Genomic DNA, 25986 nt, shown 5'->3' on the forward strand with positions numbered 1-25986 from the left:
CAAATGGTAGTTCTACTTGTATCAGAAGAGACGATTTCTAAGTAAACAACTGACAGTGACCACTATCCAAACAGCTAACTCCTGACTAAGAAACCTAAAGAGGCTGGAAAAGATCACTTGAGCTCACAGCTATGGAAAGCAGCAGAGCTGCAGGTGAGGCCACTTCAACTCAAGGACGCGGTACCTTATTCCAAGGACACAATTAGCATTCCACCAAGGTCTTAGTACATGCCAATTTCTCCAAATATGCATTTGTGTAAAGAAGTGATTTGCAAATACGACTCTTCTCCTCTGAGCAACTTCTTCACCGTGTACTGCTGGGCTCCTCACCTGGCCTGATACCTCCTTCCTGGAATGTCTAATCTTCTAAGACTCTAAGCTCCTGGAGGACAAGGACCTGACTTTCCCATTATCGTTTCCATTGTTGTTTGTTTGTTTTGGATCTCACTCAGCGTCTGCAATGGTGTCTTACATACTTCAGGCATTCAGTTAGCAGTTGCTGACTGAGTGATTAATTGACTGATTTCTCCTGCAGAGGACACACAGGGAACCTGAGCCAAAGGACTTAGCCAGCCAGTTAACCCTATGCCCACCTACAAACATAATGCAATGATTCCTTTAACTTCTCAAACATTAAATTTCATAAAAGTGCTTTCATAAATAGCTCATTTTTCTCTTTATAAAATCCTATAAATGAAAGGGCGCCATCATTAGCCCTTTTCAATATTAAACAGGCTGCCTAATCATGTCCTGACTTTTACATTCACTCATTCATTCATTCAACAGCTGTCGAATGCTTGTCATGTCAACACTAGCACAGTGCACCTGACAGTTTACACGCACAGCTTCTCATTTAACGGTCGTGACGATCCCTTGTAGTGAGTATTAGTATGCCTTTCTAGAGATGGGGAAACAAACGCTCAGAGTGCCTAAGTAATTTGCCCAAGCTAATATGCTAAGAAGTGAGACTGAGAATCCAAACCATGTCTGTGCCTCCAAAGCTGAGGCTACTCCTAACAAACAGCGACGCGTCTCGGAGAAACCCTGACGCAGGGCTGCGAGCCGAGCTTCACCCCTGCGGAGCAGCAGCCATTCCACACGACCCACACTGCAGTGATTTACGTTTGTTCATACATGTCTATGTAAGGATATTTATGTCTTCCTCATATATGTTTTTTCTCTGAAAAAAACATCCTCAACCAGGTGCATTGGAAATTGGCCTTTATTTCTTTAAATGTTCAATTCACTCAAGATGAGCCTTTACCTTTGTGCCCTGGATAATTCTGGCCAAATAGACCAAGGCTGCATTAAGCACTATGCATACACTGCAGGCTAGAGTTAGTTGTTCCTTGATATCGCGTCTCTACACACCTTATGTCAATCTATGATTAATTCAACCTCTTTCTAACCACAAAACTGCATGATCAAATTATTGAAGCCTAAAATTATCAAAAAATAATTACAGAAATAAAGCCACTTTACTATAACCTTTTTTCAACCTCTCTGGTCTCCTCCAGGACCCACTATCATCCACTACCCAACTTCCTCATAAACCTCAATCTCTCTATACTTTCCTCTAAACGAAAAATGCTCAAGTCTCTGCCATACCAAAAATGTGTCTGCTTGACTTATAACCATCTCTAGCACTTTCTCACTTTCCTACCTTGAGTCAAATGTCTTAGTCCATTTAGTGTTGCTATAAAGGAATACCTGAGATTGGGTCATTTACAAAGAAACGACATTTATTTGGCTCACAGTTCTACAGGCTGTACAAGAAACATGCTATCAGCATCTGCTTCTGGTGAGGTCCTCAGGTTGCTTCTACCCATGGCGGAAAGTGAAGGGGCGGCCAGTGTGCGCAGAGATTACATGGTGACAGAGAAAGCAAGAGAAAGAAGGGAGGCGCTAGGCTCTTTTTTACAACCAGCTCTGGAGGCAACTAACAGAGTGAGAACTTACTCATTATCGTGAGGACAGCACCAAGCCATACAGGAGGGATCTGCCCCCACGACCCAAATACCTCCCACTGGCCCCACCTACAACACTGAGGATCAAATTTCAACATGAGATGGGTGGGGGGCAAGCATCAAACTATAGCACCAAGTTTCTTGCAAGACTCTATTATCTCCACTTTATAATTTCCCTCTCATTAGCTCCTCAATTTACTGCAGTGTTGATTCCGTCTCAACCATTCCAACAGAAACAGTACGTCAGAGTCATCGACAGCCATCTCCACACCCAGACTATGTCTCTAAGTGCGCAGCACTGAGTGTGCACTCCTAACAAGCTCCCAGATACCACTGGTGCGGCTGGGCCACGGACCACACTCTGAGTAGAACTGTTCTGAACACTTCTCAGTCTTTATCCAACTGGATCCCTCAGCTGCTTTTAGCACTGCTCATCCCTCATTCCTTTTGAATTTCTCTTCTTGACACTCTTTCCTGATTTTTCTTTTCTCTCTCTGAGCAGGATTTTGTTTGGATGCCTAATTCCTGCCCATTAAATGCTGGACTCCATCCTCGGCCCACTCCTGCCTTTGTCCTGGTTCATCATCTCTTGCCTGGATGATGGCAAGAACCTCCCAAAAAGTTCTCCAGCCTTCAGTCTTTCCCTCCCAAACTCGCCTTCCACAATGATTCTCCCAAAACCCAAATCCCATTATTTTATTCCCTTACTGAAACCCGCTCAGTGATTCCCCAGAGCCTGCAGAATACATTCTCGACAGCACGAGCCCCCTCCTCTCCAGCCTCACCTGTGACACTTTATATTCTATTAACATCGGCCTGCTCGTAGCTCCCAGATGCATAGACCTGTTTCAAGACACTTTATCTCTGGCCATATCTTTTCCCTCTTCTCAGATGGCCTCACCCAGAAGTTTCATTCCCCTGGCTAATTCTCATTCATCCTTTAAGATTCAGCTCAGGTTTTCTCATCCAGAAACCCTTCCCTGGCCTCCACCTGCTGCCTCCTCCACAGACTGGGCTAAGCCCCTTCCTTTGCACTTCCATGGTGCCTTCACGCTTATTACCTCTTTGCCAGCACCGTCTGGAGTATTTAAATTAACTTCTAACATGCTTGTATTCCTTTGCGACTCCATAAACTCTTTGAGGGGATAATTCATCATTACGGCTGCTCCCTCGACCTGGCAGAGTAGGTGCGCAATGAATGTTTTCGGAGCTGCCTTCAATCTCTACTTGTCTTCGACCAAGTGAAGCTGCTGGCTGGCTGAGCAGTTGTAAGTCCGCTTTGGCTCTGAGGGTCTACGTTTCTAATCAAAGAACAGCTCTTGGATGCAAGAGAAGCAGCAGCAGCTGAGACTCAAACTTGCTCTCTCGGCTCTCCAGACCACTCGTCATCTCACTTTGCCCTCGGTCAATGTGAAGGTCTTCCCATGAGAACAGTAATCTAAATAACAAGCTGTCTAGATACCAGCACTCCGGGAGAGCCCACGGAGCTAAAGCACTGTATGTTACAAATGCAGTACTCCACCGATGGGCTAATCTCCTGGGCAGAGCTGAGCTGACCAAAGGGATTATCATACAGGGTAGTCTGTTAAAATGTTCCTTGAACAGCTACTGAGAAGAGGGGTTATGTTTTTTCCCTGTCTGAAAATATCCCTAGAATTGAAACTGTAATCCCACAACGGAACAGGCAAACATTCATACGTAATCGTATTTTGCATTTTCCTTGGTTTCCTATTTGATATTTAAGAATCTCTAAGTACTTCACCAATGAGCATAATATCTCTGTCCAAAAAGAGAAAAACAGTTCAAAAGAAGGGAAACAACTAACCCCTGTCACTCTGGGCTCATTACAAAATCAAAAGTAAACTCAGTATATCAAATGAGCCTCTATTCCTGGTAAAACACAAAGCCCTAATTTCATCAAGATACATGAATAACACCCTGATCTACCAAGGCAGCAATAACGAGAAGGAAAAAAAGAAGTATGAATTTATAAAGCAATGGTAAGTCAGAGACTACAAAACTACAAAAACATACAATTCACCATAATAGTCTGCATGGCACTTCTACAAGTGTTAGGTTGAGTTTATGTGGTTTATTTTAAAAACACAACTTCTTTTTTTTTATTATTTCAGCATATTACGGGGGTACAGATGTTTAGGTTACATATGTTGCCCTTGCCCCTCCTCCCCCCCAAGTCCGAGCTTCAAGCATGTCCAACCCCTGGATGGTGCGCATGGCACTATTTGTGTATGCATATACCTGTCCCCTCCTCCCCCTGCCCCCTGCCCAACATCCAATAGATGTTATTCTTATATGTGCACTTATGTGTTGATCAGTTAACACCAATTTGATGGTGAGTACATGTGGTGCTTGTTTTTCCATTCTTGGGATACTTCACTTAGTAGGATGTAAAAACGCAACTTCTAAAGATGCATTTGAGGTTGAAATGTCATTGATACTCTACATCTTACACAATGACATCTACAACACTACATCAAGACTAGTGACAAAAAAATAATTACACTGAAGGTCATGAGATCCTTAACCATCAAAAAATGTTCCTCGTATTCATTACAGCATTCAGGAAGAGGAACTCCTTTTAGAAATGTTCCACCCCTGCTAGATCGTTTCTTCCAGCCTGCCTATTCGTCCTCCCTGGGCCTAACTGCCAGCCCAAGTCTCGGTCTGGGGTAGGTGCCCCTTAGCACACCCACCTTCCCTCCTGGAAATTGTCACATGATTCTGTATGGGTACCTATGCATTTATCCATCTGTGTCTTTCACAAGAACGAGGCAGGGAGGTTAGGGATTTCTACACATCTCCATCATTTCTTCAGTCCTTAGCATAGCGGATGGGGGTTACGTGCTCCGTAATTTTTTTTAATGAGCTCTAGTTGAAACAATAAGGGTTGTTCGATTTTCTTTGTTTTAATCAGGAAGCTCAGTGTGGATCACTGCATCATTTAAGGGTTAAATTTAATTCACTAAGATTTTTAATGTAAGTTTTTGAGAAACTTGTTTAGAATCCAATTTTGTATAAAATCCAAAAAAGTCACTGTCACCTATACAATTTCCTTGTATTAAAACATGCATAAAAAGAGCATGAGCTCATTAATAATTTTATTCCCAAATGGGTGAGCACTCTCGAATGATGCTATAAACATTTTGGGGGCATTTTCCAATGTCTGCTAGCACGGGACAGATTCTTTCATGAAAAGATGCTTAATACCAGTTACATGCTTTAGGTGACTTAATTCTTTCAGTTTCTTAGCACTGTTTCTCTGAAATTTTTTAAGGGTGTTATAATTACCATATCATCAACTTTACAGGACACTAAGATGGCAAGAACTGCTCTTTCTCTACTTCACGGGAAATTTATTTACGTGTGGAAACGGTGTGAATTCCACGAGCTGGATGGACCCTTGCTGGTAATTACACCGGCCTTTCTTCTGGGCATCCTGGGGCTAAGGGTTCAGGGGTTCTGGTCTTTGGAGACACAGTCATTGTCTACAGCTGCAAGTTCAAATCCCATGCCTGTCGCTCTCAGTGTCCTCATCAAATTCCAGCATATTCTATTACTCCAATTCCTTTTTCATGTTTAAGCTGTTGTGAAGAGTTGCTATGTACTGTCTAACAGCTGCCACCTCACCCCTCTCCCCCACCCAAATGGGTCACACTTCAGTCCTGTAGATTAACTTGAAATGAACCAATATCCTCACGATGAAGTACAATCAATAGGAACTTAGAGACTCTTTTTTAAAAAAAGCAAAGTAACACTTTATTATCTAAAAATGAGGCCTTATATTTTCTCAAGCTGGAGCAGATTATTCCAGATAATTCAGTCTATTAGCTAAGTGTGACAAGCCGCATATTATACATACTTAGACCAAAAAAAAAAGCGGGTGGGGAGGGGAGTAGCAACATCTGAGGTGTAAGGCCAGGGTGACCCCCAGACAGGAGAAAGTTCAATTGTGTGGGGAAAGCAGGGAGACGCTGAATAGGAGAAAACATACGCCTAGAGTAAGAAAAGTACTATTATATAAAGGAACACCAGGCAATTGAGTAAGGTTCAAAGTCTCACTATTTTTAGCACCTACTAAGTGCCAAAACATACGCTGGTGCTGGGCACAAAGATGAGGAAGGCATAGTCCTTGCCTGAAGGCAGCTCAAAGCCCCGAAGGAGAGACAGTCACCACGCGGCGTTTTTTTTTTTTTTTTTGAGACAAGAGTCTCACTCTGTCGCCCGGGCTAGAGTGCCATGGTGTCAGGCTAGCTCACAGCAACCCCACACTCCTGGGCTCAAGCGATCCTCCTGCCTCAGCCTCCCGGGTAGCCCAGGTAGCTGGGACTACAGCCACGTGCCTCCGTGCCCAGCTAATTTTTTCTATTTTTAGTTGTTTCCCTAATTTCTTTCTATTTATAGTAGAGACGGGGGTCTCGCTCTTGCTCAGGCTGGTCTCGAACTCCTGAGATCAAGCAATCCGCCCGCCTCGGCCTCCCAGAGTGCCAGGATTACAGGCGTGAGCCACGGTGCCCGGCCCACAATGAGGCTTTGAATGAGCCGGTGCTCAGAGAAAGAGGGAGGCTGGGGTAAGACTAGCGATCCTAGCGCCTCTGGCTTCCTGCAGATGGTGTGCCCTGGCCTTCTGATGTAGAAACATCTGAGATTCTGCTTCCTTCAAAGGTGAAGTCTGTCGTCCCTGTGAGATCTGGGAGACTGAGCTCATTAGATCTCCACAGCAACCCCAGGCGCGCAGGTGTTACTCTACCTATCTCACAGTCGGGGACAGAGAAGCTCAGCAGCTCGCCTCGGTCACCATGTAAACAGCAGAGCTGGCAGTGGAATCCGCGCCGTCAGGCTCCAAGCCCGGCTGTGTTCTTAAACCAGATTTTAAGTGTTCAGAGATTCTCCTTAAGCAGAAGTCAAAACCCACCCCCAGGCAAACAAAGAGCTGAGCAGCGCCCGAGGGATTAAAGGAGTGGATTTCTTCCCTGCCGAACCCCAGCTATTTCAGGATGGGGACAGAGGGAGCCGGCTGGACGTGGCACTGGAGGGGTGTGACCAGGAGGGCCAGGGGAGATTCCAAGAACATGAAAAGCCTCACACCCAACCCTGAATGCACGGAACTCACTGCCCACTAACCCAGTCTAATCCAAATGACCTCATTAAGATCTCTCTTGCAAAGCTGCTGCTCCCTTAAGAGGGAAAGCCCCGGGACAGTTTGTGGACAAGCTGTCAGAGAGAGGCCTGTGCCATTATTTGTTGACACAACAGCAGGATCCTTCAAGCTTAGTGCTGGTCTTCGAACACCACTGACGGCAGCCGAGTTGTAAGACAATGGAAATATTGTCAATGCCAGAAACCGGGCTACGGGAACTAAATAAAATCTCTCTGGGCTCAGCACAGTCAACAGGGTGGAGAAAAGCAGTTTTAAAAATCAAACCTCAAACTGTCATTATAAATGTTATTAGTGATTTTGTTTTTAAAACCATATTAAATAAGTTAAATTAAGATGCACTGAAGCAAAAAATATTATTATGAAAAGAAGTGTTTGGCTTCTAATTTAGAAATGACACTATAGATTCACAGAGCTATTTTAGAGAAGTTGTATTTAAAAGGCATAGCAGGGCTCAGTGTGATCTTGGTCAAGTAATTTAATTATTCTGGGCTTTGGTTTTCTTTCCCATCAAAAAATAAAAGCTGAGTGGACGATAGATTCTTGACTACTCTACGCCTCTGTGCCTTTGCACAATTCTGTAGATTATTTCAAAAGGTTTTTAAGGTCCTTCTAAGCTGAAAAATGTTAGAAATAAACATTTCTTTTCCCGTCTACAAATAAACATGATTAGGGAAGAGACCATCTTACCTATATAATATTTTTTGTTTTTGTTGCTCTGGATGAATAATGTTTAATTTAGAGAAGAAAGCATTTCACATTCTAACTGAAATTATCTCATGTTTTAAAATTTGTTGTCTTAAAATATTTACAAAATCTTTACTGGTAAATTGGGAAGAGTTATTTTCCAGTGATTTTTACAATAAATGCCTCGATTTGCTTTAGAAAATAAAATAAACAAATCATTGTTCAACTCTGGGGAAAAAAAATTAACCAAAAACGCAACTAAAAATAAATCTGTTTAATAGGTAGTATGTGTCTCAAAATAAAAACTACATCTACTTGTTCAAGGAATAGATATTAGAATTTGCATTAAACTGTAGAACTATTCTTCTCATAGGAAAACTAGTTCATTTAAATGAGTCCTCCCAATCACTGGTTTAAAAAAAGGAATTTAGCAAGAACGTTCTAGCAGCGAAAACAACCCAAAGTGCACCAACAGAATGGGTAAAGTGTGGTCTATTTATACACTGGACACCACGTATCAATGAAAGTGAGTGGGCTACAGCTACACACGACAGCAAATATGCATCTTGGAACTATAATGTTATGTGAAAAAACAAGTCACAAAAAATATATGCAGTACAATAACATTTATGTAAAGTTCAAAAACGAGCAAAGCTAAACAACATATGATTTGGGGATACAAACATGGCAAAACTACAGAGAAAAGCAGAGTATGAACTGAGAACTGAGATACTGGGGACCTCTAATGGGGGAAAGAAGGGAACAGCATCAGGGAGGGACCCATAGGCAACCTCGGAAGGAATGTACTTTTTCTTAAACTGGGTAGTGGGTACACACAGCTATTCACGTATTGTTATTCTTTATATCTTATATATACTTTAGTTTTCCTATTCAATATTTAATTTTAAAAAATATTAACAATAAGAGAAAATTTATTTAAATCATATCCATCCTGGAACAATACCTAAGGCAGTGAAACATAATCTATAAAATATTGAGCTGTGTCCCTGCCGTTAACTCGCTTCGCAAATTTGGACATGAATACATTCCCTAGAGCTTCAGCTATGTCAGAACTTTACCACTCCGTTAAAAGAAAAGATGTTATAATCATTCTAGGGATAGTTTTACATGGCCTAGAAATAAAGAACCAGATAAGAAAAATCAAATCAGTAATAACAAAAGAAAATCCAAAATCTTTCAAAACATATTGCTGAGAATCTACCCTGTGGCCCGTACCATACTTCTTAAAGTAAGAAATGAGCCCGAGCTCCACAGTAAGCGACAGAGTTCCCTAAGCGCGACAGGGCTGGATTCTCTTCTGCTCCTCCGCCCATATTTTGTGAGTAGGGTTTTTTCTCTTCATTGGCATTGCAGAAACCGGAGATTGCCCCTTGATGTAGCTAATCTCCATACGGCCCAGAACGTTATCTCCCTTCCTCTCCCGTCCTCTCTCTCTCAGGAAGAGGGCCACCCCTCTACCTCTCCGTATCCACTTCCTCACCTATCAAATGCGAAGAACAAAAGTACCTCCTCATATGATTGTGGCAGAATTAAATAACTTAATTCTCGTAAGGCACTCAAAACAGTGCCTGGCACAGAGTATCACGTGAGCGTTTGCTGTTATTGTACTTTTTATTGTTATTATTGCTTTCTTGCCGACATCACCTCCGATTTGGAGTAAGAAAATCAGGTGTAGCATGTACCACACGTCCTTCTCTTTGACGTAGAATTTTAACTACCAACATCAATCATTTCTTCCTCTGAAGCGAATGGACCTTCCTCTTGCACACTCCTCCCCAACTCGCTGTTAGTGCTAAGGCCTAACTCTAAAGGGTTCTCAGCCTACTGGCCGTGTAACCCAACAGTGCTCAGGAAGTTGTGGCCGAATCAGATTAATCTCACATCTCTCACTCCCCAGTGGCTGCATTAGCTCAAAGGCTGCCTTGGAGACAAAATCCCACCTTGGCCCAAGTGCATAAATGTGAATAAGAGCGACCGGGGCACCAGGAGAGTCACGCCTCCTCCTTCCCCAAAGGTCTGGCAGCCCCCGGCCCTGAGTAGCTGAAAATCCCCAAGGCACACGGTCTCCTGCATGTCCACAGCAGAAACAACGATCCAAGCAAGCGCCTTACCCAGCCACGCAAACCTTTCCAGGCGGGGCTGTGCTAATGTGATTGCATAACTGTTATTATTATTGCTATTATTTCTAGGGATGGGCAACGAGTTAAAGTCAATTAAGAAGCACATAAACTGTCACCCAGATCGCAAACTGAAAAGTGTCAGTAATTTTGATACTCCCAGCCTCATCCTCAGATTCCCTCTGGGAAAACCAGTGAGGGCTGGAACAGCAAAGTCCCAAAACCACTTATTGAATTGCAATCGCTTTATCGTAAACATTTTTGACCCCTCTCTCAGTACAGAAAATCCTTGTGTTATTTCTAGAAAGGCTTGGAAATTTACCCTTAGAGCCAACAGTCTGATGTCAATTTAAGAGCGTCCTTGGAAAATTCCCCACTGAACTCCCACTTTCAGGCCTTTCACACATCGCAGGATGACAAGAGAACGCTGGTCTGTGACGGATCAAAGGAGGTATTTTTGTGGCCTGCAATGACATCATAGGTTGTGGATCAGTAATAACCTTATTTCATAACCGAGGAACCCTGCTTCCAATAGTCTGGTTCAAGTGTTGGCAGGCTTTTCCTGTCCAGGGCCAGAGAGTAAATATTTCAGGCTTTATGGGCCATACTGTCCCCGTCACTTCTCCCCCCTGCTGTTACAGCACAAAAGCTGCCACAGACAATACGAAAACCAGTGTGCGTGGCTGTGTTCCAGTAACATTTTTATGTACGGACGCTGATACCTGAATTTCACATAATTTTTGCAGGTCATGAAATATTATTCTTCTTTTGATTTCTTTTCGATCATTTACAAATGATTAAATGACCATTCCAAAACCAGCTAAAAACTATTCTGAGCTCATGGCAGTAGAAGCATTGGTGATGGGACAGATTTGGCCGACCCCCGGTCCAGTCATCTCCAAAAGCACAGTAACACACGTCATTCTCAGGAGACTACAGAGCATCCCTCCCGAGAAGTCTCTGCATGTTCATCACACTTTAACCTTTTCAAAGAGATAAATTAATATTCTTTAACCAGTCAGGTGAGGTCTGCTGTGCTTTATCAACAGCAGAAACAGAGGCATTGAAACATCACAGAATGAGTCAGTGACAGTCCCTAGAAGAAAGGATTTTTGACACGATTTCCACTTTGAACTCTGCTTCCAAACTGCCTCTTCGCGTCAAGCGCGTCCAGTGTCCTGTGGTACTGCATGAATACCACCACTGCATTGTGCAGTGACGCAGCCATACGATCTTCTGGGACCCAGGATGATGCAATTCAGTGCATCACTCACACACACGATATTTGGGCTGCACGTGCACCGGGCGTGCCGTTGCCAATCAGAAGTCACTGGCTGCTGTCAGTCGGGAGGAACGCCTCCGAAAGTCAGCACGTACTCACAGGCCATTTCCAAATGAAATCTTCCATCCTCATTTTAAAACTTGTTTTTCTCCCGGGGATAACAAATGCTGAGCAAGCATTTAAGGATCCACGTTTCAGCTGATCGTTTCCTACCCCGACCCTCCCTTCCCCATTCGCCAACATTCCTCGTCCGCCCCCCACCATTCCTGCCCACTCCCCTCTGGCCAAAACGCGAGCACGCACGCTTTGTTTTTCTGTTTTTCTGAATCCGTACGTTTAGCAGAATATTCTCCTCCAGCTGCCAAAGATCCATAATCTCCACCTGAGTCCTATGTCAACAGTTCAGAAAATTCCGACTCTGGTTCTGAGGACCTTAGAGACTAAGTCGTCTTCTCAGTCTTCACAGACACATACCACTCCCCAGGGCCGTGAGGACACACCCACCTGCTTCCTTCCACCTGGCCCCTGCCCCACCAACCCCGGACGAGGCCACAGGAGACGGTTTGTAGCAACCATCATGAACGGCTGGACAGACGTACTGCCGTGGTCACCGGGGACGGTGAGAACCCCTCCTCAAGAGAATTCTTCTCACGCTATGGAGGGGGTTTTCCGACTAAAGCGTTCCACAGGTGGACACTGGATTCCACACGACGCCAGTGATCAGCTGAGAAACAATTCCAGAAAAACCCATGCAGAACTCGTACTCAGGCGGCCGCTCCACACAACCGCCACCTGTCACTACCACTTACAGTGCGACCCGAAGCTAACCCACCAGCACCGCAAAGGCTGGGGCACCGGGGCTTCTGGAACTCACGCTGAATCACACACCCAGGGCCAGGACAGTGACCCGCTCTCAAACGGCTACCTTTTCCCACACCACTCATTAGAAAAGAAAGTCTCAATGCAGTTATTTTTCTCTTTCAGTGCTCTGAAATAAGAATACTTAAGATTCTTAATAAGAGAATTTAGAAGAGAACAAAAATAAGAGAATTCTTATTCTCTTCTAAAAGAAAAGACTATCCCTAACTTTACTCTTCGAAGAAGAAAAGAAACCAAACTTGTTGGAAAATTCTGCCACTTTCTGGGACAGTTCTTGAGAATCTTACAGCTGCAGGATGAGACATTTCCTAGAGGCAATGGATCCTGAGCAGCTCTTGTAGAAAATAAAGTAACAAAGCACATCTTGTGATGTTGCAGTGTTGACCTGTTTGCACTACTCATTTACGAATTTATAAAATTCTGAATTCATATTATAACACAGAAAGGCGGGAGGAATGAAACGTACCTATTCGTGGAGACTCGAGCTCAGACAACTCACAGACCACCAGCAGCCAGTGTGCCGCGTAACCAGGAGAATGCCCTGGAGCAAAGTGATTTTTTAAAGATATTTAATTTTTCTTGAGTTTAATTCATTGATAATGGTAATCTTTCCCTAAAGGGCTGTGCCTCAATCAACCAAGATGAGGTTATTATTATAAGATAATTATTTTTAATTGGAGCTATCAATTATTGAGCACTTTGTTGCCAGGAACTATGTTAAGAGCTTTCTATATACATTATCTCATCTAACTTACACAACTAAACCTATTATGCAGTTATTATTATCTTCATTTTACAGATGAGGAAACTGAGTATCAGAGAGGTTAAGTGACTTGGCTAAGGTCACACGGACAATAAAATACAGACAAACCCAGGACCATCTGACTCAGAACACATACAGTAGGATCACTCCACTAAATGTTTTCATGTTTGAGCCATGTGGTGTAAATTACATCAATCTCATCTTTAAGCTGTTATCTACACTTCCAGGGGTTCTCAAATTTGACTTTGTTTTTGTTGGTTTGTTTTGTTTTTGTTGTTTTTTTTTTTTTTTTTTTTGAGACAGAATCTCACTCTGTTGCCCTGGATAGAGTGCAGTGTCGTCATCAATAGCTCATGACACCAGGCTAATTTGTCTATTTTTAGTAGAGACGGAGTCTTGCTCTTGCTCAGGCTGGTCTCAAACTCCCGAGCTCAAGCGATCCTTCTGCCTCAGCCTCCCAGAGTGTTAGGATTACAGGCAATAAGCCCAAACTTGATTTTTCATTGTAATCACAGAGAAAGCTTTTTAAAAACAGAGATTCCCAGATCCCACTCTAGCTTGGCCAGATATAATGTGGAAAATTAGGCTCTTATTCTTTTAAGTGATGCCAAACAAATAGCCAGACTTTTTTTTCACCGAATTTTGTATTGAGCATTCCATGAAAACTATGCCAAGTGTTAACTCTCACACTTGGTTGGCTTTTGCATGTTAAACATTTTCTCTCTGATTCATTATAACGAATGAATGAATGAGAATCCCACACGTGTCTCCCCTAGGAAGCCTTTATTCAAAGAATCACAGCTCATGGAAGCGCAGTGACCAGAAGAGCGGCTGCGGCACTGGCAAGGACGGTGACCCCAGAGCAATGCGGTGAGCTGAGAGTCACACGGCCAGACGCAGAGTGTCTGCAGCCTCCCTCCCCCCGCCTCCTCCACAGCCCACTGTCCCCAGGAATTCCCTGGAATCACTCAGAAACCCAGAGCATCACAGAAAATGAAACTCGGACTGGCACCCAGTAAACGATTATACATACATGTCACAGAGTTAACAGTTTCAGAATGAAACTCCTCCGAGCTGACACAGTAACTGGACCTTGTTTTATACACACACAATGTAACATGGAGCCCATACATAAAAGGACAGAGTTGAGCTCTAATTTGCACTTTCATATAATCATACACAGCACAGAACTTTACATCCAAAGACACAGATGTGAGTTCTAATCTCAACTCCGCCATTTACTCATGTAACCTTGTTGCCATTTCTCACCCTCCTTGAGTTTCTCTTTCCTCCCTGAAAAGCAGTGATAACGTTAACAGTAACTATTTCATATAGGGTCTCCACTCACTTTAAATGCATTTACATACACAAGGACCTAGTGCAGTGCCTGGGACGTGGTTACCGTTTAGCTATCATTGTTGTTATTTCTGTTTTGCAGCTCCCTGAGAAGAGAAACACGTTCTGCTGAGGCAGCTCATTGTTCTATCCGCCAAAGGCCCAATCTCCCAGTAGAAAAACAAAAAGCTAGCACTCCATGTCCCTTTATGCTACGTTCTAAACTGCAGATTGAAAACATGCTTGCAATACACACAGCAGTGTAACCGGCTACGAGCATTAACAAGACACCACCATGATATCCAGGGATAGCAAAATTAACAACACCCTCCCCAAAACTCTCCTCTGGGGTGATTTACCAATTATTTCAGTAAAATTTTTAGTCATGAAAAAGAAAGGACTCAGATTGGAACCATATTAAAATATCTTCCTCTCTCTCTCTCTCTCTCTCTCTCTCTCTCTCTCTCTTTGAAATGTGCTTAAAATTTACCCTAAATATCCTAAATCCTCACTTGTCCTTTCCCAAGTAGTTCCAGAGCGAGGACTCCAAAGTGGATCCGTCTGTGCACACAGAGTAGTAACATGCATCCAGTGCCGGGGAGGGGCAGGAGGGGATGGGGATGTTCACACCTAATGGGTGCAGTGCGCACCGCCTGGGGGATGGACACGCTTGAAGCTCTGACTCAGGCAGGGCAAAAAGCAATACATATAACCTAAACATCTGCACCCCCGTAATACGCTAAAATAAAAAATAAAAATAAATAAAAAAATTTAAAAAGTGGATCTATCAGATCTGCTGCCAGTGAGCAGACTTTCATGGGTTGCAGGAGGAAGTTGTCATTTTTTTCTGACTTATATAGTCGTATGGCAGCCCTTTGGAATAGATTTCTTGATAATGTTTCCGGCATTCACAGCCCCAAGCCTAGTCAGTCCATTTCATGAGGAATAAAGTTCCCCTGGGGAGATCGAGGCAGCCGAGAGAGTAAGACACAGTCGTTCAAATGACCCGAAGCATCACGTGCGGCCATCTGGGTAAGATAAAACGCAGAAGGCCCTGCTCGAGCCACCATGGAAGTCTGTGATGAATCTGACAGGGCCACCACCCCATCAGTCACGACCCATTTGGCTACGATGCTCCAGATGTGGCCGTCCATCCCGCCCACCGCAGCTGCACAGCCAAGCACTGCAGCGCAGGGACACTGGCCACAGGTGGTCCCAGCGCTGTGATTTGTTTCTCTGCCTGTGTATGTAGGCAGAGAGGAGTGGTCAAGGGAGGGGAAACGCTTTGGCAAACTCCCGACTCTACAAACTGTTTCCCCCACACTAAGGAGTACTTTCCCTCTGGAGGGACGCAGAAAGACAGAACTCCCAAAAGGCCACATTTCTGCCAAAATGTCTAAGAGCTACATTTCTACACGAGGACTATTTTGCAGAGAAAAGAAAAATGGCTTTGCTGTTAAGATGGGCTAAATAAAGCATCTGCTACTACAGTTGCCACTAGGGAGTAATGTGGTCTAGGTTAACTCCTTCAAACACCAGGACAACCATTTACCACTGTTAACAGACATCTCTCTGTGGGATTACCATGGTAACAGTTCATCCCTTCCAACAATCCCTGACACCACACATTGAACAAGGTTTTAAATCAAATTGTGATTACAGAACACAAAGAGAACTCAGGCAGATAATATGCCAATGTCAACATTATGCTTCCCTACTCAAAAGCTACATGTTAACATTTTTAGGTTCTTTGGTATTCAATTACAGCCATTTCCAGACAATTTCTGTAAATGAAATTGTCAATACCAATGGACCACCGGCCAAAAGCTAAGGGTAGTATATTGCCATATCAATAGGATGCAATCAAAGGCAGTTTACTGTGACTTTAAACATCATTAAGAAGAAGAGAAAAAACCTTAACAACTCTCTCTTACATGATTACTGCTGGATATTTGGGGGGGAAACCAAACACTTCACCAGTAATTCCTTCAAGAGCAAGTGCCCAGCTCAGAGACTATTTACTCACATGCCAAAGCATTACTAAGGGAACAGTAGTCATCGTGGAGACAAATAACACCCCCAACCAGCCAGGGAAGTTTCGTAAGATCCAAAAGCCAATTTCAGCAGCCACGGTGGTTGTTTTAGTGTGAGTCGTGCATGTGTCTAATTATAAAGTGTTCTCATTTCCCCACTGAGAGACTATGCACAACAAGCTCTGTATTTAAAAGCTGCTGTTTCAGGATAGAAAAGCTATTAAGAAAGCCATCAATAGTTCCACAAGATTAAGAGTTTCATGGATACATGTGGTCTCATGTACTATCATTTTTCAATGTTTATATTATAAAAAATTTCAAATATACAGAAAAGTACAAAGAACATCTGTGTACCCAGAACCAGGTTTTGTCACATTATAATGCTTAACCATATTTGCATTAGGCCTTTTTTTCTTAATAAATAAATAGTTACATAGGAATATAAAAAACCTGTGGTTAGCACTCCCTAACCCCACACCCCTGCCTCCCTAAACAATATGCAGTATTAGTTTGCATGTTTTCAGTCATTTATATTAATGGTGTCAGACTGCCTGTATCAATCTACAACTTGTTTTTCTCTGAACATTGTGTCTCTAACATTTATCTGTATTAATGCAAGTATATCTGGTTCAACTATTTAAATCACTGCATAGAATTTGATTGCATAAATGTAGCACATATTGTTTTAAACTTTTTCCTTCCGAAAGAGCAGTTAGATTGTTTTTGATTTTTCACGAACCTAAACAACACAGAAATGAACACTCTTATACGTGTGTCATTTTGCACACACAAAATGATTTCTCCAGGCACATACACAAAAGTGGAACTGGCAAGTTGTAGGGTTTGTGCACTGCAGCGTTACCAGGTGCTGCCAAACTATTCTCCAAAGTCGTCATACCAAATAACAGTCCCACCATCGGCCGCTGAAAATGTCTGTTTCTCCACATCCTTGTCATCATCAACCGATATTGTCAGACTCTTTAATTTTTGACTATCTGGTGACTATTAAATAGTACCCCACAGTAATTTGGGTTTTCCTGACTACCAGTGAAAAGGAGCAAGCATCCTTAGATGTTTACTGGCCACCTAGACCTTCATTTCTGTGAACTTCCTCCTTGTAGCCTTGGCCCATTTTCCTAGTTGCCTTTTTATTTACTGCTTTGTAAAAGACCTCTTTACATCCTTGACTCTGGGAAAGTTACTTAACTTCCAGGAGTTCCCCATTGGCGAAGTGGAGATAATAAACTTATCTCTTACGGATGTTTTAAAGCTGATCAAAAAGCACTTAGTCCAGTGTCAGGCACTCAAAAATGAAGTCTATTACTATCATTGTTATGCATATGAGTAAGATCCAGGGTATAAAGTATTTTTAGCATTTCTCCCAAGTTTGTGGCCCCCTTCGGATGAATACTGCAAGGCTCAAAAAGGGGAGTTTCAGCAACTCTCCTTGCCCAAGATATTTCACCAAGATAAGAAGATACAATACCGGTGTTCCACTGTTTATAAATTACCATTAGGGAAGTGTGCAGTCAACTCCCTGAGATGTTGCTTAAACTAAATATCAAAGTCACACTTCCATCAACCCACATGTGACTGTGACCTCGTTTGTGAACTGGCCATTATCCCGAGTCTCAGCAATGGTTAAGGCACACAGTGAAAGGGATTCTGGGAGACAGAAGTGGGCAGTGGAGGCTGGCAGGTTAATCGGTATCAGGGACCTGCCATTACCAGCTACTTCCTGAGGCGGAAATACAGCCAGGCCAGAGACTGTTCCATTTCCCCCACATGTTAATATAAGCGATCCTTGAATAAGAATGCCAAAGAACAATCATCATATCATTTATCAAACACGTAAGCTGGGTTTTTTTAAAAAATAATGACCAAAGTACTCCAACATCACGTAGGTGGCAGCCAATCCTATTCAATGCCCTCTGTGAAACTACTTGTCTAGTCCCGATATCCAGCAGAACACGTTCCTAAGGACACGCTGTAAACCGGAGAGGCGCAGTCCACAAGCATCTCTGCTTGGACGCGTAACGTATTTGGTTTGGTGCTGATATCCTCCCAGACTGGCTTCTCTCCACGCGCCTTTTGACCTTTGCACGGAGGAAGGCTGCGCTTGTCTTTGTGAACCCTTCCAGCGGAGTCGGGAAGCACACACAGCTGCCCTCCTCACCTATCAAGTAGTCCTGACACCAGCTTCCACTGGCGACTGGCGGGGCCCTTTTGCATGCACTCAAACATCATCTAACATTCAGAATTACGTCCCTCCGTATTGAATTTCAACTGGCACTAAAGAAACCAGAGACTCTCCTTACTGACCATGGGCAGAGAGGCCCTCTCTCCTCCTCTTCTCTTCAGAGCAATCGTACGGAAGATTCAACTTGAGCCCAAATATAATTAGACCACCGTCTGATACCTATCTAGCTGCACGGCCTTCTTCCTTAAACGTGTGCCAAGTTTCCACTTTCAAGAAGTTAAATTGCCATATAAAAATCCCTGATGATGATGAGTAATTAGACACTGTAATGGAAAATTAACTGTGTTTTTATTTAGAGCATTTATTTTAACAAGACTTTTCTATTTCTAACTGTTCCTAAACCGCAATAAAAATTAATTAAATCCTGAGGGTTTGCAAAGGTTTTCTGGTTCAAAAACAAATAAACAAACAAACAAAACACCTGTCTTCCTGGAGAATATTTATTTTGTTAACGCCACCAACAAAGTCATGGTCGGAACTCCATTATTAATAAATCCCAATGCTGATTCTAATTCTGTCATCCTTGTTGTGGAGGAAGAAACCACCACTTCAACCTCTCGAGCAGCTAAAACAGAGGCAGGCACCCACCAGGCAGGCCCGACGGGCTCTCCACATGTGGTGTCTTCACAGAAATACCCTCAGTCCTTCTCTTTTTCCCTTTGTCACGCTGCTTCCAAGAGAAGGGTGCCGCCTGCAGCAGAGTGGTTCCTGAGGGTCCTACGAGCACCTGTGGGCTTCAGCAAGTTCTCGGGTAGAAGGTGGCGGCCAATCCAGCTGTGGTCCATCTCTAGCGCTACGCTAGAATCACCAACCCCACAAGGCTAGAGTGTTGAATGTATCGCATTCCCCCAAAATGAATGCAAAATGGGCTTAAATCTATGCATCCCATCCAAGTCCTTGCAGCCCTCTAACCATATTCCAGTTAAGAGTTGGCCAAGGGGCTTAGCCATAGGACCCACCAACTTTACATCCATTATCTTCACTCTGGGGCAGGACACGTGGCAAGGGTGGCACTAAGCTCCACGACATCCACAAAAGTTCACGAGTTTAATACAAATGAGAGGGACTCAGACCCTGTGACCTACCCAGCTTCTCATCTCTATTGCTCCTCCTGCCTGACCTCAAAACAAAACGCAAATAACATCTAAAAATGCTTCTGGCTTAACATTCGCTCAGTCCTCTGCGTGAATGCTAAATGCCGAGCAGAGCTCAGGTTCTGGGTCTTACCCTCTAATGGGCCCTGGCATATGTCTAAGCAGAATCAACTTTAGCCATTTACTATCCACAGACTGACGGAAGAATTTCAGAAGCCACCTCTATTTTTCCTGTACAGCCATTCAGAGGTACACTGTGCTATAGGGCGGAATCTAAGTGGCCTCAAGAATTTGAAAGAAACCCACTCTTTTTCTCATTCCCTATTCTTTTTTTTCTTTTAATTTCTCTTTATAATTCAAACAACCTTTTGCAATCCTTACTGTTGTTTTTATAGATTCCTGAGGTATGTTAAACTTAATCTTTTCACTTTGATTCCTAGGGTATGCTAAAATTGGGTATGCTAACAATTTTATACTGTTTGTTAGGGTATGCTAACAATTTTATACTGTCCATGCCCCTATCACGAATTCAGTCTTCGATCCAGAAATACACCAGCAAGAATACCAGCATATCTGTAGGAAATCAGGCTCATAAAAGGGTTTACATATATTAGTATATACACACACAGTCTCATCTGAGTTGTTTTTAACAAAGTTAATTTGACACCTCTGCTGGTGATAACACCCTTTAGGTGGAGTTCAAAGAGAAAACTCCACATGGTTAAGCAAAAGTATTAAATTGTCAAAATGTTCCCAATCCCAATTCCAAACTGCCTTTCATATACTCTAGAGAACAACAGAGAAAGGCTTGGCAGTGGTTCTACAGCAGTTTAGAGGGATTTGTAAAAACACACTAACTGCTAGTCAAGATTTAGAATCAGCTTAAAAATAATGGACTCAATGACAATGCCATCACCAAGCAATATTAATATTTGTTGAGTTAAATTATTGAAGTAAATGATACTGAAAATTACAGACATTTGGAGAGGCATTTCAACTCATAAACAAAATTTCCAATCATTTTCCTATTTGTTATTAGAAAAATCAGAGCCAGAGAAGATGCTGCTAATGAATGAGCTACTCACAAGTTAAAGCTGACTTCTAAGGAACTTCTTGCCATCTGTATTTAACAAAGGAGTTCAAAAAATTTAGGGGTAATGAGATAACAGCTAAGGATCCCAAAAGAGCTCCATTCCAACTATATTCCGAGCCTGGATGAGTCCTAGATCCTGTGCATGCCTCGATGCATTTACCCTTAGAATGGGAACAGAAGCAGCAGTCATGAGTAATTGCTAATAAAAGCCTGTGAGCCTCTGGCAGAAACACAAATGCTTGTTGATAATGATCATTTTCCCAGACCCTGGTTTATGTTTCTCCATTAACATTCCAGTGTCCAACTCTCAGGTTCCCAAGATCCTACGGATTTGGGTCTCTGACTAAAAGACCAAAGACGGAGCTGAGATTCGGGGAATCGCAAGTGCCAGCTCCAAGAAGCAGCAGCCGGCCCCCAACCCCCAAATAAGTCACTACACACGTCTGCACCACATTTAATTTTTCACTGAGAATTTTTCACAACCAATCTTTGTGGCAAAAATGCACTCAAGGACGCCACCCCAGAGAACTTGCTTCTCTTGGACCCGCCAAAGGATAAAATGTTCTCAATGCTACCTCCTAAGATAAACACCCTTCCCCAAATGCCCCTTTTAATTGGTTGGTTGACTGTCCCCTGGGTGTGACTGCGGGTTTATCCCGGGTGTGTAACCAAGCAGAAAAGTCATCCTGATTTCTGAGTACTGACAAGGGGGATGGTGGCGGAGGGAATGGACCGAAACTATGCTGAAACATTGATGTGCCCCTGGCAACTTGCAAAACGGATCTCCTACTTGGGGAGATTGGTCCACGATCTCTACGACCCCTTCCAGCTCTAACTGAACCGTCAGCTCTGTAGGACTGACCACCGAACGTCAGACAGAGGTGAGAGATCCAACAGAACCATTCTGCCAGAGAACCGGAAAGAAATCAGACTATAGGTTTTAGTGGAATAAATAAAAGTCCAGTACTGGTCACAGGTTGTAAAATGTCCAAGTGTCTATGCTCACCTCTCCCCAAGTGTGCATGTGCATTCAATGTAAGGTAGTTCTAAGTATAAATAATTATAAGTAATTAGAACCATAGGTTCACTTAATCAGTATCCTCATTCGAAATCCCTCAGGGTAAATTGCTACATCCTTGTTTTTGTGAAGCACGTTATTTTTTCCAAACACCCTTCAAATTTAGAAACTCCGCCTGCTTCTAAAGAGCTGACGGAAAGGCAAAGCCTTCGAAAATGACCGTGTGGCCACCTCTGCAATCCATTTGATCCTGAGAAGTCAGCTTTCTTCAAGAGACTTTTTCACCTAGAAACATTATTCACAATCAAAAAAAAAGGAAAACAATGCACCCTAACGCCAGGTGGTGTTTAGGAAATCCTAAAGTGAACATCATTTGTGGCCTTTTCGATCCCGATCAACACTCCAATGTTTATGAGAGCTCATTACTGATCTCTAAATGGCAATACATTTCCATTCTGAATGAAGGCTACTGTCAACAGATTTAAAAATAAAACCAACTTGTTATATACTAAATTAGCTCTTAAAAAATTCCACCCCTTACAAATCACATTAATAACAAGCCTTTTTTCAAATGAAGGCTGTCTTTGGGATTAGTTTCTTAAATTTTATTTTCAATTTAATGACAAACTTTCCTGTAGTTGGGCTTAGAATCCTTTCTCAACGTCTATTAAGGTGATTTACAAGATCTACTGGGAAACAAATTTAGAAACGGCTTTCTAGGACTAAAATTACCGCATTTTTAATAAGAAAGGGGCTGTTAAAATAAACGATAATTTTTTTATGGAAAGAATTCCATCAATGTTAGAGTGTCTAATAATAAATTACCGTCAGGTAATTATCTGCCTGATGAAAAATACTTCCATTTCTCAGTTTGCTTGAATACGTACTCTTCTGCCTGAGGAAATTTAGTATTATAAATCGACATTTGGATTAATAAACCTAAACAACATGGACTGCTTCATTATGTAGAAGTTTTTTAAACAATGTTGCTTTCTTTCCACTCCAATTCTATGTACTTATTGTGCATGCCAGTAACTTTTTTATTTTTGAGCACATTTTTTATCCTACTTTTCATTATTTTACCTGACACAGTTCACTTCCGTTACAGTTACTCAAACCATAAATAATGAAACAAAAGGCTGAGAAAGTTCAGTAACTTTACTTCCAATTAATTTACGCCTTTCACTTGATTTGAACTTTTTATGCACTGGCTCCACCAAAACTGCTAAGCATTTAGCTCTATCCAAAAAAAAAATTATAATTGCATTATAGATGTCAGCAATTTATTATGTTTTTTAATTAATAAAAAAGATTATATTCATCTAATCTAAGATTTTTGATCCAGAACTTAACTGTTAAAAGCAACAAAAATGCTTTGAAAGTATGGTATTTGCAAAACCCCTGAGAAATCACTAATGGGATTCCCATGATCTAATACTTGTAAGGCTTTAACTGTAATTGTAAACCCACTGAAGGCTTATGATCTGAAAGTATGGACTATTGTAGCCAGTTTTTATGGGTTTAATTCCACCAGAAAATCCCAGTTTCTATATTTTAATTCTCAACTAGAGCAAAATCACGACACATTTTCAAAAGAACAATCTGAAGGAAGAAAGCACTGGAATAATAGGGCAAGAAAACCAATGCCAATAACCACCCTCTGCCACAAACCATCATTCTAAAAGCACAAGACTGAGCACAACTTTAGTCCATGATACATGTTGCAATTCACTTTAACACTCACAAAACTACATATGAATCATTTCATTTTCATCTGATTTATTTCTCACACAAAGTTCAGTAAACACAGAACTTACTCGGCCTTGACTGACTGGATGACTATTTTCTGAGGCTGTTTATTACTCCTTTTCTGGCATGTTTTCTTCTATGATCAATTATATGACTCCTATAAGCCAGGAAAAGCCGCCTTCAAGTTAATGCAAAGCACAAAGTCACAGAAAATTCTGCCAGCAATAGACCATACCTAGGTGCTTAGGAGAAGTTGTTCTGTTTGTCCTAGGAACTTCCCATATGCAACGCTCATGACTCAGACAGATCCTCTCTTTTTCCTCAAAGGGATTGGAGTTACTATAGCAAATGACAATTTGTACTCAAAACAAGACTCAGACCACCTTCCCTATTCGGTATATATGTAGACTATTCATCCAAGAGTCCACACACAGCCGACACAGAAATGTAAAAAATCAACATCCAGGATATCTCTCTTGTTTCTAAAACTTATTTGTTTCATATTTCATATATTTCTTAGCTTTTAAAATTCAGTATTACAAGGCTTGTTACGGGGTATCAGGCCTAATTCTACCTTACAGATAAATGAACTTTAAAAAGGAGTAACTGAATATAGTTCATTTTACAACCAAATACATGTAGGAACAATTAGATTTTAAGAGAACTTCACCACATGTGTTTATTACATCTTTACTGATTGTCTATAGGGGCTATCAATGAAACCAAGAGAAAAATACAGGATTCCAGGCATTGTGCACTAACAGCTTTTGGCCTGAATGCTCCAAAAATGTCTTTGCAAACCACTGCTGGCTCTCCACTTCATTTTTTAAATGTAAGTATAATTTAATTTATTTCATGCCACCCAGGCAACAAACACAACCTCAAAGGTTTTTTTGGTTTGGAAGACATTCCAAACCAAATTTTTACCTTTAGTTGAAAGCACAGCCAATAACTTTTTTGATAAAAATTGCTTCAACTTGTTTTTCTTTTTCCTATACCCACGTTTTCATAACCTAAATCCCATTAATGCCAAGGCACTTTGAAACCTGGAGCTTCTCTTTAATGCAAAGTATTTTAAATACCTTTGGGTTTATTTTCTACATAAACCGAGACTTTTTCGATATATTCATTAATTTATCTTTATCTTTCCTGTCGGTCAGCTCTTGTGGAGCGAGGACACCAGACTTGGGCAATGTTTTTAGTAACTGTTTTTAGTCACCTAAGACAAACGGGAGTGACCTCTTCTGATTGTGCCACAAACACAACACGCTCCAGAAATACTTTCCCATAAGGGAGATCGAGTCATTTTAAATCAAGTTCAGTGCATTCAGGATTTTGCTGAGAACCTCGGGACGTGGATGTACCTGTAAAATTCCCGGTGGAGACAGTGGGAGGCTGGGCGAGCTAACTCAATGCGAGAAGCAAGGCCGCCAAGCTCAAGTGGAAACCCACTTCACCACTTCCTGAAACAAGGATCTAGGCGCTGAACCAGCTCGAGCGCTCGAACTTTCTGACCGAAAACCGCAGCGGTGCCGCGAAGGAGGGAGCGTCTCCTCCGAGCGCGAGAGCTCCGGCCGGGCCGTGGCCATGCGTGGCTTGCAGGGCGCGGGAGAGGCCCTCGACTCCCTCCCCTCGCCCTCGGGTGCGGAAGCGGAGCCGACCGGCCGGAGCGGCAGCCACCGCGCCCCGCTTGCCCGCGGCAGCGCGTCTTACCCGTACAGGAATGCAGGGGCTTGGGGCGCACGACCAGCGACGGGCACACGGAGTACAGGGAGAGCTTCTCGAAGTAGTCGCAGGTCTCCTTGGACAGGATCTCGTCGATCATGAAAGTCTTGTAGCGCCGCCTGGCTGCTTTGAGCTGGCCGGGCGAGCTCAGCCTCAGCTCGGCGTGGCAGTGCATGGTGAGCCGCGGCGGGCGCCCGCCGGTCCGAGCGCGGCTGCGAGTGCCGGGCCGGCCGGGGGCCGCGGGGGCTGGCGCGCCGGCGGGGGCCTCTGCCCCGCTCCTCGGCAGCGGGGAGGCGGCGGCGGCGGCGCTCCGGGGCCTCGCGGAGGGGAGCGGCAGCGGGCGCGCCTGCCGCGCGTCTACACCCGCCCGCGCACCAGCATCTTCGCCAGGCCCTTTTGGGACAACGCAGCTGTCAATCAGCGCGCGCTTCCTGCAGGGCCGGGTGCGCCGTGCGAGCGGAGGGGCGTCGGCGCCCACCCCCGCCCCCGCCCGCGCGACCCGGACGCCGACCCGCGCGCCTCGCGCCCGCCGCTCTCCCTCGCCGCCTCCCCGGGTCGGCGTCCCGCGCTCCGCCGCCTGGCTCTCTATTTTAAGACGCTCACTTCGGCTCTCCTCCCCGCCCCCCTCCTGGGACGAGCTCCAGGTGTGCGTGCAGGAGTGTGCGCGCGTGTGTGCCGCGGGGAGCGCGCGCCGCCCCCGCCCGCCGCCCGGGCCTAGGCCAGCCGGTCCCGGCGCGGTGCCCCCCCCGCGCCCCTTAGCGCCTGTCCTGCCGCCCGCCGGGCCCGC

At 43.5% G+C, this 25986-nt stretch overlaps 1 protein-coding gene across 1 annotated transcript in view; it reads right to left on the reverse strand.

Annotated features, from left to right (window-relative positions):
* The window catches only part of BARX2 (BARX homeobox 2), a 62736-nt gene extending 37278 nt beyond the window's left edge, over window positions 1–25458 (reverse strand). The window contains exon 1 of the mRNA XM_012651658.1: window positions 25188–25458. Within this exon, the coding sequence (XP_012507112.1) occupies window positions 25188–25374 (187 nt within the window). The 5' untranslated portion in view covers window positions 25375–25458. The remainder of the gene's footprint in view (window positions 1–25187) is intronic.
* Window positions 25459–25986: the final 528 nt, after the last annotated feature.

This window comes from Propithecus coquereli, unplaced genomic scaffold, assembly GCF_000956105.1.
Source record: "Propithecus coquereli isolate 6110/MARCELLA unplaced genomic scaffold, Pcoq_1.0 Scaffold36, whole genome shotgun sequence".
NCBI classification, from domain to species: domain Eukaryota; kingdom Metazoa; phylum Chordata; class Mammalia; order Primates; family Indriidae; genus Propithecus; species Propithecus coquereli.